This window comes from Macaca nemestrina, chromosome 7 (genome assembly GCF_043159975.1).
Source record: "Macaca nemestrina isolate mMacNem1 chromosome 7, mMacNem.hap1, whole genome shotgun sequence".
In the NCBI taxonomy this organism is placed as follows: Eukaryota; Metazoa; Chordata; class Mammalia; order Primates; family Cercopithecidae; genus Macaca; species Macaca nemestrina.
Genome location: NC_092131.1, coordinates 43,956,376 through 43,970,831, shown reverse-complemented (window position 1 = coordinate 43,970,831; position 14,456 = coordinate 43,956,376). Strand labels below are relative to the sequence as shown.

The 14,456-nt window shown below is 39.4% G+C and overlaps 1 protein-coding gene across 12 annotated transcripts in view; it reads left to right on the top strand.

The window, feature by feature from the left end:
- The window catches only part of LOC105473730 (spectrin repeat containing nuclear envelope protein 2), a 377,206-nt gene that overhangs the window by 229,675 nt on the left and 133,075 nt on the right, over nucleotides 1–14,456 (top strand). For all 12 annotated transcript variants that reach the window (XM_071100037.1, XM_071100034.1, XM_071100026.1 and 9 more), the window contains 5 exons: nucleotides 382–519; nucleotides 6,700–6,885; nucleotides 9,898–10,020; nucleotides 11,189–11,371; nucleotides 13,688–13,819. In XM_071100037.1, coding sequence (XP_070956138.1) covers nucleotides 382–519; nucleotides 6,700–6,885; nucleotides 9,898–10,020; nucleotides 11,189–11,371; nucleotides 13,688–13,819 — 762 coding nt within the window. The remainder of the gene's footprint in view (nucleotides 1–381; nucleotides 520–6,699; nucleotides 6,886–9,897; nucleotides 10,021–11,188; nucleotides 11,372–13,687; nucleotides 13,820–14,456) is intronic.

Here is a 14,456-nt window from a genome sequence, read left to right as displayed (position 1 = left end):
TTTAACAAGAGTGAGGCAGCATCCTAGTCTTAGAAGAACTGTAGGGCAAGGTCTTGAACAGGAGGACAAAGTACAGCCCAGTTTTTAAAATGAAGCCTAAAATGGGAACCAGAATAGTTGCAAAGCTAACCCAGAACTTTGCTGAGGCCCATGATGTTGGAGTAGAACCGCTTAAATCCTTTCCACCTATGGTCAGAGTTAATCTTAAAAGTCAGAAGTATCATAACCTAGAGCAGGTGAACAAGTGGCCCCAGCCATGAGGAGCAGACATCTGCAAGGCCTGACACACCCCTGACTAACAGCAACTGACTCTTCATCGAGGAGTCATTTGGCTCCAGTAAAAGGCATGTGACCAAGTTTGGTCCTGCATCTCTTTCTCAGGCCACAGTTAAGATGGAGGAATATAATGATCTTCTGAAGAGCACTGAGGCTTGGATAGAAAATACCAGTCATTTGCTGGCCAATCCTGCTGACTATGACTCTTCAAGGACACTGAGTCACCATGCTAGCACTCTGCAGGTAAGTGTTCTTCCAGGTTTTCTGCTGCTCATAGCATCTACATAAGGATTCATGGCTTACCTGATCGTCCTGGTGCTTTTTTCCTCCTTTCCTGAAATACAATCTTACCACTAACCGTGTCAGTGGCAGAAGGAAGCTTGAGAGAGTGGCAAGCACTAGACACAGATTTTGGAGAGCAGGATTCAGCTCTTACTGTCCTGATAACTACTTTATGACTTTTTTGATAATTTCGTTTATCTTCTATGGACCTCAGTTTCTCCCCATGAAATAAGAATGTGCACAGGATAGTGCTAATGGTTTTGGTTGTTAGAATTCTAAGATGCCCCCCAATATTCCCATCCTCTGGTATATATGACCTGAAAGAATAGTTGAAAGAATAATACTTGAATGTGGGCAGGAATATGAATACGATGGGAAAGTCACTTCATTGACTAGGTTACATTATATGACTAAGGTAATGGGGTAGTCACTCCCATGATACTTGATTAACGTGATTATAAGAGTCTCTTATATGGGATTTTTTTATTTGGAATGCTCCACCGGTAAGTATAATACTTATATTCCAAAATTTGAAGAAGTCCAAAATCCGAAACGCTTCTGGTCTCAAGCATTTCAGATAAGGGTTACTCAGCCTGTAGCAGAGTGTAGTGAGATTCTCCTTGAGAAAGTGGCTATATTGTCAGAGGGCCATGGAGCTAGGGCCCAAAGGCTCTTTCTAGAAGCTGAGAGTCAGTGAGAGCCAGCTAGGAAACAGGGAGCCCAGTCCTACAGCTGGATTTTGCCAACAACCTGAATGATCTTGAAAGAGAATCCCGAGCTCCAGATGGCACCGGACTGCATCCTTGTGGCTCCCCGTACAGAGGACTCACCTCAGCTATACCTGGACTCCTTACCCCTGAACACTACAAGATAACTTTTTTGTGTTTTAAGCCATTAAGTTTGTGGTAATTAGTTACACAGCAATAGAACATGAATCCATGGTTCCTTCCACTTCTAACACACCATGATTCCAAATTTCCTGTCCTTGCTGGTACTCCACATGTGCCCCATGTGTCTATGCTGGCTTACAAAGACAAAACAAATGAAAGTGTTTTCCTACTTGAGGCCTCGGCTGCAAAACATCTTCTGGATGCTGAGTATTAGGGAAGTTGCATTGCACAGGTGTGTTTTCCTTCTTTTATTCTGCCATGAGAAGGAATCCCTTAGAGAAAAGCTTATTTGGTAACAGTGTTTACAGAATCAGACCTCAAAGGTGATTCAGCTCCTTTTTCTATCTTTAGAATGGCACAGTGTGTTCCTAAGTGAGCTGCTGACCTCAGACCTCCCTGAAGTTTGAGAATTGTTGGCGTTTTTTTTTTATGGTAACAATTGTAAAGATGCTGCATTTCTACCCATTTTTTTTCCTTTTCTTCCCCTTGCTCATGATTTTTTTGCCTTTCCCCACTTGGATTAACTTTCCACATCCCCAAAGTTTGTCATTTTTAAACTTTTTATCACCTCCCTGAGTCACTATTTTTGAGGACTGTACCAAGACAAAAGAGAGGAATGATGCTTTTTTTTTTCCCTTCAAATGCTTATTATGAGTTAAAAAAACAAACTGTACAAAAGTGAGCTCAGGCAAAAGCAGCTGGGATTTTGCTACCTTCTACTGATACCAATGTAAAAATGTGGAAGCATCTCTCAAACTTCAGGACATTTTAAATTGCTAGACTTTCTTTCTGAGCTAGAACTGAGTAAAGGAAGTAGGGACAAGGGAAGGTGCGAGTTTATTTCTGTGTGCCCTGATGTGTCCTAATCTCCCCCTGGGAAGTAAGTCCCAAATAAAACTATGTGAAATCCTCGTTTGTCCAATAATTCTACTTTTAGGGTGCCCTTTTCCATTTTCTAGCATATTCAGGTATTTTTAAATTCACTTTTAAAGAGGTGTCAGAACTCTCAACTAGGCTTTAAATGTTTGTTTTAATTGTACTATACCCTTCTACCTGGATTGTGTTTGTTAAAACAAGTCTTTGTAACCTAAAGATAATTCCATAAATACTACTGTTGTGAGAATCACTGAAACATAAATTCATAAATTGTCATTATAAAAATAGAAAATTATTATTTTTTTCTTTTTTGAGATGGAGTTTCACTCTTTTTGCCCAGGCTGGAGTGCAATGGTGCGATCTCGGCTCTCCACAACCTCCGCCCCCCAGGTTCCAGTAATTCTCCTGCCTCAGCTTCCCCAGTAGCTGAGATTACAGGTGCATGCCACCACGCTCACCTTATTTTGTATTTTTAGTAGAGACGGGATTTCACTATGTTGGCCAGGCTGGTCTTGAACTCCTGACCTCAGCTGATCTGCCCGCCTCGACCTCCCAAAGTGCTGGGATTACAGGCGTGAGCCACCGCACCTGGCCTGTTTTTTAAATCAACTTTATTGAGGTATAATTTACATATTAGTAAAAATATCAATACACCTATTTTAAGTATGCAGTTAGGTGAGTTTTGATAAAAGTGCAGTTGTATAACCACCACCGCCATCAATATAAGGAACATCTCCATCTCCTAAGACGTTTCCTCCTGCCTCTTTGCAGTCAATTCCTTTTCACCCATCTTCAACCCTAGGTAACCACTCACAGTTTCTTATTACTATAGTTTTGCCTTTTCTAGAATATCATGTAGAGGGAATCAAACAGTGTGTAGTCTTTCGTGTCTCACTTGTTTCAATTCACATAATGCTTTTGAGATTCATCCAGGTTGTTACACTTAATGCATAGTTAATTCTTTGATTGCCAAGTAGTGTTCCAGTTTTGGAAATAAATTTGGAATTAAGTAGTTTGTTTATCTACCAGTTAATAGATATTTGGGTTGTTTCCAGTTTTGAGCTATGTATTCGCTATTGTTGTCTAACAAACTACTCCAAAAGTTAGCAGCTTGAAACCGCAAACTGTTACTATCACAGTTTCTGTGAGTCAGGAGTCCACCGGCATGGCTTAGCTAAGTATCTCTGGCTCAGGTTCTCTCATGAGAATGCCGTCAAGGTGTTGGCAAAGGCTGCAGACTCATCTGAAGGCTCAATTTGCATGAGGGAGGAGGTGGGATCCGCTTCCAGGCTCATTCCCATGGCTGTTGACAGGCCTCAGAAGATCTGCTTCTACTCACAGACACGTGAGCTCCTCCAGGAGTCTGCCTCACACCATGGCAGCTGGCTTCCCTCGGCATAAACAATTTCCAAGAGAGTGAGAGAGAGCTCTCAAGACAGAAGCCACCTTTTTTTTTTTTTTTTAAATTTTAGAGACAGGGTCTTGCTCTGTCACCCAGGCTGGAGTGCAGTGGCACAATGTCGGCTCACTGCAACCTCCACCTTCTGAGTTCAAATGTTCCTCCCACCTTAGCCTCCCAGGTGGCTGGGACTACAGGCGCACACAACCATGCCCGGCTAATTTTTAAATTTTTGTAGATAAGGTCTCACTTTGTTGCCCAGGCTGGGCCTCAGTCTTTGTAATCTAACCTTGGAAGTGACATCTCATCACTTCTGCCATATTTTATTAGAATTAAATTAGTAAGTCTGGCCTGCATTCAAGGAAGCTGATATAAGGGTATGAATACCAGGAGGTAGGGGTCATTCAGGGCTACCTTAGAGGCTGCTACCATAGGCTATTATGAGCAAAACTGCTGTGAACATTTATATATAAATCTTTGTGTAGACAAATGTTTTCATTTTATTTCAAAGAATAAATACCTAAAAGTAGGATCTCTGACTTTTACGATGTGTTTAAATAAATAATAAACTGAGAAATTGTTTTCCAAAATGGCTATATCATTTTTCATTCCCACCAGCAACATGAGTTCTAATTGCTTCATATTTTCAACAGTACTTAATATTGTCTGCCTTTTAAATTTTAGCCATTTTAGTGACTTGCAGTGGTAATTCATTGTGGTTTAAATGGCATTTCTGTAATGACTAACAATTTTGAGCATTTATTTATGTCTTTATTGGTCATTTGTACACTTCCTTTGTAAAGTATCTGTTCAATTTTTTTTTTTTTTTTGCCCATTAAAAAAATTGCATTGTTTTGTCTTCTTGTTGAGTTGTAAGTTTTTTGTAAAATATTCTGAACCATTCTTTTGACATATATGTCATTTACAAATATTTTCTTCCAGTCTGTGGCTTGTCTTTTCATTCTTTTAACACTGTCTTTCAAAGAGCAAATGTTATTAATTTGATGAGGTCCAATGTATCAATATTTTCTTTCGTGGATTATTCTTTTGTGCTGCATTCTAAGAAATCCTTACCTAACCCAGGGTTGCAAAGATTTCCTCCTGTGTTTTCTTCCTGTAACTTGATAGTTTTAACTCTTACTGTTAGATCTATGATTTATCTCATGTTTATTGTTGCATAAGGTGTGATTGAAGGAACAAAGTTCTTTTTTTCCATGGAGATATCCAATTGTTTCTGCATCATTTATTGATCAGAATCACCATTAAATTACTTTGGCACTTTATTGGAAATCAATTGACCTTACACATGTGTGTTTATTTCTGGGCGCTCCCTTCTGTTCAATTGATTTGTATGTCTATACTTTTCACTAATATGACAGTCTTCATTACTATAGCTTTACAGTAAGTCTTGAAATCAGGTAGCATCAATTCTACAACTTTGTCCTTCTTTTTCAGATTTGTTTTGGCTAAATCAAGGCCTTTGTATTTCTATATAAGTCTTAGAATACACTTGTTAATTTCTAAATAAAGGTCTGTGGGAATTTTGAGTGGGATTGCATTAAATTTGTAAATCAGTTTGGAAGATAATTAACATCTCAACCATAGTAACTATTCAGTCCAGGAACGTGATATCTCTTTATCTCTTTTGGGGTTTAATTTCTCTCAACAATGTTTTGTAATTTTCAGTATGCAGGTCCTCCTTTTTTTTTTTTTTTTTTTTTTTGAGATGGTGTCTCTCTCTGTCGCCCAGCCTGGAGTGCAGTGGTGCGATAATGGCTCACTGCAACCTCCACCTCCTGGGTTCAAGCGATTCTCCTGCCTCAGCCTCCTGAGTAGCTAGGATTACAGGCTCCCGCCACCACACCTGGCTAATTTTTGTTTTTTTGTTTTTTTTTTTTTTTTGAGACGGAGTCTTGCTCTGTCACCCAGGCTGGAGTGCTGTGGCCGGATCTCAGCTCACTGCAAGCTCCGCCTCCTGGGTTCACGCCATTCTCCTGCCTCAGCCTCCCGAGTAGCTGGGACTACAGGCACCCGCCACCTCACCCGGCTAGTTTTTTGTATTTTTTAGTAGAGACGGGGTTTCACCGTGTTAGCCAGGATGGTCTCGATCTCCTGACCTCGTGATCCGCCCGTCTCGGCTTCCCAAAGTGCTGGGATTACAGGCTTGAGCCACCGCGCCCGGCCTAATTTTTGTATTTTTAGTAGAGACAGGGTTTCGCCATGTTGGCCAGGCTAGTCTCGAATTCCTGAACTCAGGTGATCCACCCATCTCCGCCTCCCAAAGTGTTGGGATTACAGGCATGAGCCACCGCACCTGGCCCAGTATACATTTCTTGCATGTATATTGTTAAATTTATTCCTAAGTATTTTATTATTTTTGATGCTGTTGTCAATGATAATTGGTAAAAAACAAAAAAAAAGCATTAGTTTTAAGTTTTGTTTTCCTAAACGTTTTCTCCTATAAGGATTTTGAATAAGATTAATATAAAATTCTGAATAACCCACTTAGTTTTAGTGACTTATGATTAAAATTCTAGTTGCATAAGTGAATGTTCTTTCTCCTATCAGTTATTTTTTGTGGAATTACCTGAAAAGTACATTATCAAGCTGAACATTTTCATTAGGTGGCTGAGCTATTTTGATGTCTTAAATTTGAAAGTTATTACATGTATGAAAGGGCTTATTATGTATAATAAAAGACACTTCTCTCACCCCTATTATTAAAGGATTCTAAAGGTTTTAGAAGTGGACGAAGACCAAATATGTATGTTTCTTATTATATTACAGTATACAGGTAGATACTCTGAAGTCTTTTACTGTCGTTGACAATAGAGGGTGTTATGTTTTCATTATTGAACTAGAAATGAGTAGGAATTTAAAATGTTGAGACAACCGTCAGTTTTCTCTGGTTTAAATTTTAATCAACTTATATCAGGATCTTGATGCCTCTCTTTTTCCCATTCTGTGTTTATCTAGATGGCTTTGGAAGATTCAGAACAGAAGCACAATCTTTTACATTCAATCTTTATGGATCTAGAAGACCTGTCAATAATTTTTGAAACAGATGAATTAACACAATCTGTACAAGAGTTAAGTAATCAAGTAACAGCATTACAACAAAAAATAATGGAAAGCCTTCCACAGATTCAGCGAATGGCTGATGTAAGTTTGCACCATAAAGATATGATTTCTTATTCTTTATTTATATTTCATTCAGGATTAAATTAGAGGCTGTGCAATGGTGGCTCACGCCTATAATCCCAGCACTTTGGGAGGCCAAGGCGGATGGATCACTTGAGGTCAGGAGTTCAAGACAAGCCTGGCCAACATAGTGAAACCCCATCTCTACTAAAAATACACAAATTAACTGGGTATCGTGGTGCACACCTGTAATCCCAGCTACTTGGAAGGCTGAGGCAGGAGAATCGCTTGAACCTGAGAGGCAGAGGTTACAGTGAGCCAAGATTGCGCCACTGCACTCCAGCCTGGGTGACAGAGCAGGACTGTGTCAAATAAATAAGTAAGAGTTATACTACTAACCAAGCACTATACAGCTAATCAATGTGAAGACACGTTGATCTGGTAAAATGTCATGTGTGTTCTCATTTGTGGAATTACATTTTACTTTACTTTGCAACCTGTAGTGTAACGTGTAACTATAACAAAAAGCATCTCCCCATTTGCAATCCAGAAGTGGTCTGTTTTAAAGAGTAAAGAATCCTGATAAAATAAGCTCAGTGTTTTCTCTTTGTCAAAGAGAAATACTACTGATTTTTAAGTGCTGGATAGGAAAGAGGGAATTCAGAGATAGTTCTGGCCGGGCGCGGTGCCCGGCATGGTGGCTCATGCCTGTAATCCCAGCACTTAGGGAGGCAGAGGCGGGAGGATAGCGTGAGCACGAGAGCTTGAGACCTGCCTGGGCACTACAGTAAGACCCCATTCTCCACAAAAAGGAATTAAAAACAAGTGTAAAACAGGTAGTCCCAAGTCTTTATTTACCAACAGCAAATATTTATTGAGGGGTTGTTATTTGCCAGCCTCTGGATTTTTATTTTTGCTTGAAACATCTGAAGCATTTATTTAAAGAGAGAGTCACATGGTAGAGGCAATTACAGTTCTTCATGATTTACCTTTGTTACTCAGTTACATTCCCTAGGCCACACTCATGTGTCTTCGGGGAATAATAACTGTTAAAGTAATTATTTTTGGTTACTGAAGCTCATTTCAAAATTTTTAAATGCTTCTATAATTTTTGATGAAAATTACCCTAAAATACATTGTATAATTCTATATACCTTCTTAAATAGTAGGTACACAGAATAATGTCCATGTAATTTAACTTTTTCTCATAATTTGGAGATACCACTATAAACAGCTATTGTACATACTGCTTCATTTTCTTATGAAGTTTTGTTGGTCCCTGGCCAGGCGCAATGGCTCACGCCTGTAATCCCAGCACTTTGGCAGGCCGAGGTGGACAGATCACCTGAGGTCAGGAGTTCGAGACCTGCCTGGCCAACATGACGAAACCCCGTCACTACTAAAAGTACAAAATTAGGCCGGGCGCAGTGGCTCACGCCTGTAATCCCAGCACTTTGGGAGGCCGAGGAGGGCAGATCACGAGGTCAGGAGATCAAGACCATCCTAGCTAACACAGTGAAATCCCGTCTCTACTAAGAATACAAAAAATTAGCTGGGCGTGGTGGCGGGTGCCTGTAGTCCCAGCTACTCGGGAGACTGAGTCAAGAGGATGGCGTGAACCCGGGAGGCGGAGCTTGCAGTGAGCTGAGATTGCTCCACTGCACTCCAGCCTGGGCGACAGAGCGAGACTCCGTCTCAAAAAATAAACAAACAAAAAAACAAAATTAGCCGAGTGTGGTGGCAGGCGCCTGTAATCCCAGCTACTCGGGAGGCTGAGACAGGAGAATCACTTGAACTCAGGAGGCGGAGGTTGCAGAGAGCCGAGATCGTGCCCTTGCGCCCTAGCCTGGGCAAAAAGAGCAAAACTCCCTCTCAAAAATAAAATAAGATAAAATATTTGTTGGTTCCTATATTGAATAGCTCCAGACTGCTATAATTTGATACCCTGTCTTTTTTTATGTCATTTTTAAATCTCCTTCATTATTAACCATTCCTTATTGGCACAGTAGATCTGCATTGAACTCTAAAGGCCTTAGGCTCTCTTATGGTTGTGTGGACTTCAGTGTGTAGGTTCTGCAGCATACTTTACTTATTTTTGCAGCGTTTCACTTGAAGGTTCTTGGCCAGGTTCTGGATGTTGATACTGATGAGAGAATAACCACTGGACAAATGATCCATTGTTTAACTTAATCTGAGTAGGTTATAAAATAACTCAGTGACACTCCACTTGGCAACAGTTTATTAGGGGGTTAGTGAAAAAGTCCTGACCCTTTTCTAGCTCCTGTGTGTTCGTTTTCCAAGGGTGACTTTATCATTTTACTTAAGGTGGTGGGAGTTTTTAGAATGTCACACCTACCTGTTTTCAAGTCTTTAAATATATTCCAAAGATAAATCTGAAGAGTTAAAAAAAAATTGATTCATAGTATGAGTAATTTAAAATTGGCCATATTATGAGCTTTAGTCCAGAAGGTATATAAGCAATGCTTTGTATTGTGGTGTGCTATTAATAGATTAACATTTATATTGGAAGTGGTGAACACTGGCCGGGTGCAGTGCTCACATCTGTAATCCTAGCACTTTGGGAGGCTGAGGCAGGTGGATCACCTGTGGTTGGGAGTTGGAGACCAGCCTGGCCTCCAACTCACCAACATGGTGAAACCCCGTCTCTACTAAAAATATAAAAATTAACTGGGCATGGTGGCACGCGCCTGTAACCCATAGCTATTCAGGAGGCTGAGGCAGGAGAATGGCTTGAACCTGGGAGGCGGAGGTTGCAGTGAGCAGAGATCGCGACATTGCACTCCAGCCTGGGTGACAAGAGTGAAACTCTGTCTCAAAAAAAAAGAAAAAAGAAAAAAAGGAAAGAAAATGGTGAACATTATTTATCTATAGTGCGTGGTTAGTTTTTAAGAGGTATAGATGGCAGACATTATTTGGCTAAATAAGAGAATAGAATTAATGCCAATAAACTGTGTTTTATAGATGATTAATATACAATATATATTGCATCAGTGTGTTCTTCTGAAATTCTAGGATGCGGTTGCTATTGAATCTGAAGTAAAATCAATGGAAAAAAAAGTTTCAAAAATCAAAACTATCCTATTATCAAAAGAAATATTTGATTTTTCACCTGAAGAACATCTTAAACATGGGGAGGTAAGCATAGATTATTATTTAAAGTATTTTCTTATGATACTTATTATGTCTTTTTCAAAATAGAATATAATGTGATTTTAAAAAGCATTTAGTCTTACCAGAGTAATAGCAAAATAAGGTTGGGAAATTGATGGGAATAACTATAACTGTATATTTAAATCATAGTTGTAGTACCACCTATGTAAAGATAATTTTCCTATAGGTTATTTTTTCGTTTAAATCAAACTCAAAGGCTTGAGCACCTAATTCAGGCTGAACTGGGTTCCAGCCCCAGCTAGACTGCTCACTGCGTGACTTTGAGTAATTAATGGTTTTTGGATTGTCTTTCATATCTGTGCACTGGTACTGAGGTGATTACGTTGGCCAATTGTAATGTAAATAGAGCCCCTGACAGAGGAGCTGGGACATGACTAAACAGCAGGCAAATGTTGATCCCCTGCTCAGCCTAGTCATTGAGAGCATGTGGTTGAGGACCAGGGAGGCCTGGATTCTGTTCCCAGCTCTGCCTCTTAACACACTAAGCTTACCTGGATCTTCTAACTTCTGTGAACCCAATTTCCTCACCTGTGAAATGGAGGTTAGGATACTTACCTCTCAAGGGGTTGTAAGGATTAAATGAAATGATATTATATGAAATATGACTTAGTACAGTGAGTAATCTCTTCTAATGTATTGGTTACATAAATCCAGATTCCTGTGGATCAGATGTTATTAAAGCAAAATATAATTATACTCCTGGGACTCATGCAGGACAGCTCTGTTCAAGTCAATAAGCATTTTTGAGGGCCCACTATACGGGAAGCCCTGTGCTAGGTGTAGTTGCTACAAAAGTGAGAGGCAGTACCTGCCCTTACATTGCTCACTGCCTAGTGACAATACACACAGCAGAACACCAGTTCTACACAGAAAGTGGAGGGAGAAAAGGAAGAAAAAGTTGTCCAAATGCGTAATTGAGTATTGGTAGGTTGCTCTTGCCCCAGTTATTCTTTCCTGAGACTTTCAACTCCCGGATCACAAGTGATATAATAGTTCTTTTCAATCTGAGCTATGAAATAGTTTTAAAAATGGAAACTGTAAAAACTATACCGTATTTTAATTGCAAATAATTAAATTTAACAGTGGCCATTGTCTTTTCATTTCTGTAACATGCTCCCCTTATATAATTAAGGTCATACTTGAAAATATACGTCCCATGAAGAAAACCATTGCTGAGATAGTGTCTTACCAAGTGGAACTGAGGTTGCCGCAGACAGGAATGAAACCTCTCCCTGTGTTTCAGCGGACAAATCAGCTTTTACAAGATATAAAACTATTGGAAAATGTGACTCAAGAACAAAATGAGTTATTAAAGGTAAGCAGTTTCTGATGACAGCCAACTTACTGGATGAGAATGTTCACCAAAAGCTGGTTTGGTTTTCACCTCTAATTGAAATTTATTATTATCCTGTTATTATAGGAGGTAGCATTTAATATAAAAGCATATCTTCATGCTCAAATGGAGCTAAGGTTATTTTTCTGACTTCTTATCCTTGTTCTGGTTGAAGACATTAAAACATAATTACGGTCTATTTAATTTCATTCCACAGTTGTTAAAGACCTACATGGGCAAAATTCTGTGGGAAGAGAGTCATACCTGAACAAGGCATTTGCAGCCCCTGAGGCCAACAGATCTGTAAAGTAATCATCACCATAGTAATCTCTTTATTCATCTCAGTCACTCTCCTATTGACTTTCTCGTTACCAAGCATGTGATGTAGGCAGAGTAGGTACTTTATCATCTTTCTTTTTACAGATAAGGAAATCGGCACCAGGGCTAAGTGACCTGCTGAAAGACCACAGAGTTCACTTGTGTAGAGGTTAATGTATGTACACATGGAGCAAGAATTTGAGTTTCTAAACTCCTGGTGTCATTTCTGCATATTGAGGGCTGATATTTTTCATCTTCTTCCCAGAGGGGTTTTGTATTGTGGTGGTGGTGGTTGGGTTTTGTTAAATCACTAGTCTCCATCAGGAATCATCATTAGTTAGGAATAATCTTTAGTTTGTATTCCTAGATCAAGGAATTCCCACAAGAAGAGAAAGTTGTAGAAAGTCTGCACTGACTTCCAGCCCTCTCCGTCGACCTCCTGCGTGCTGCCTTTCCTGATTAGATGGGTCACTGTAGGGGTTATTTTTCATTTTTCATGACGGCCTTCTGTTTATAAGAAGAAAAATGACTGTGTCTTAATCCCTGTTAAATTTCATGTACATTTTGGTGGCCACTCTGTTCTCCTAAGGTTTGAGGAGACTATACTCTCTGGTTTGAGTCTTAACTCAGTTTCTCTGGTCTGGCTACTGGTCAATGATGTCATTCTATAACACCCACAGAGAGAAAGAAGATCTAGCACTCAGTGTACTATCTTGTAATAATATAAAGAGAAGAAAAAAATATATAATTTGATCTATTATTTTCATCCTCTTGTGCTTTATTGGTCTCCTGGTCAGAAGAAGAAAGCCACAGTCCTAACTATGCTTTCAAGTGGCTTCTTCACAGATGAAAAGGGTGAAATAGAAGAGGAACTTCTATTTTGTGCCAAGTTAGGTATCAAACTGTGCTGCTCAAATTTTCCATCTCATTGTGCTGGTGGCAATCAGATGTCCCCTCAGATATTTCAAAGCTAAGGAAGACAGTGGTGATGACAATCATTAGAATATGGTACATTTCCTTTCATTTCTACTTTAGATGTTGTAAGTGCCCTCGTTGTAGAAAATAAGACAAATTACTTTTGTGGGGAGTAACAGGATGTAGTTCATTATTGAGGGCTGGGGAGCAGATGTGCACAGTGAACATAGTTATTCATTTCCAGCCTACAGCTAAAATTATGGTTAAATATTAAAGAAAATACAAGGAAGAATTCCGTGTTGGCTAGAAACTTTGTAGTTTTAAAAGGCATTTTGCTTCACTATGTAGCATACCAAAGAAGTATCTAGTTTTTCTTTTGAAGTCTGTTTCTTTGTTTTTCATCATACTTAATCATACTATTTAGTCCCCAGATAGGTCGGAGCTTTGCTGCCCCCCAACACTAGATGCCAGGTATTGTTCTGGTTAGTTTTGCCTTATTCTGCAAATTCAGAATGTTCTTGAACCCTCAGCCTCTTACTCATAAAATACACATCACTGATCCCAAAGGGTACCAGGTGAAGATGAGTCTGGACTGGGAAAACCCATCATCACTGACATCACATGCTCTGTTCTGTCTGAATCAGTTATGTCACCTTTCTATGCGGAAAGCCTACCCCCCCGCCCCGCCATGGAATATGTATTAAAATGGTATATGTGACTTGTCAGTAAATTCTCAAAAGTTAGCAACTTTATGTTAACATGCCATAAAATGCTTTCCAGAATAAACGCACTGGACTGGAAATACTTAAGAGCAAAGGTGTGTCCAGTGAGACTTGTACTTTAAGCACTGCCCAAGGTGCTCTGGCATCTAGTAGAGCAAGAAGATAAGGTGTCAGCTTTGCAAACATTCTTCTCTCTGTTTAGGCTACCACGTCCTATTGAAATCTCAATGGGTGCATATTTGCCGTGAGTGATTAAAACTTCTGTGGAGCTAAACAATGAAAATAGTCCATTAATCTGCTTAGATTATGACAAATATTCTTTTTTGTGGGGGTTATTTTATAGGTAGTCATAAAACAGACCAATGAATGTGATGAAGAAATAGAAAATTTGAAACAGATCTTAAATAATTATTCAGCTCAATTCTCCCTTGAACATATGTCACCAGACCAAGCTGCCAAGCTGCCACAACTACAGGTATGTTTCTTTCATTCATAAAGGTATGTTTCATTTGTCCATCCGTCCATTTATTTAATACTTACTAAGGCTTTGGTGTCTAGACGCCTTTCTAGTGGTACAGTGTAAGTTCCTATTTCTCTGTAACAATTGAAGGTATTTCTGTGTGTGTTTACTTTCCATCCCTATTTCATAAAATAGATGATTATATAATTATCATTACTAAAAAGTGATAAAATTGTAGCCCCTGATGTTTAATCAAGAGAAGCCTTATCCGTTTGTAGCCTGGGCAGCCCTAACCCCAGAAACTGAGCCAGGGCTGCCACATCTCCTTTAATGGAGGGCTTTTTAAGTGCCCTTGGCCTCAGCTTGATGCGTTTTGATCTGAATTTGCTCTAGTACCAAAGAACCTGATATAACATACAGGATATTTGGACCACCTGACTTTCTGAGATAGAGTCAGGCAGTGTGGGCAGGCTGGGCTTCAGCAGTGAAGACCCTGAATACTATTGTAATAAAGAATTCCATATTCTAAGCAGTATTGCCATACTAACATATTGCCATATGTCAGAATTAACAGTGTCATGTAGATTCAGTTACAATGGTTTGCATGATAACCTATTGCTAGGTTTTTTCAGTCTTTGTTTTTGAAGTAACG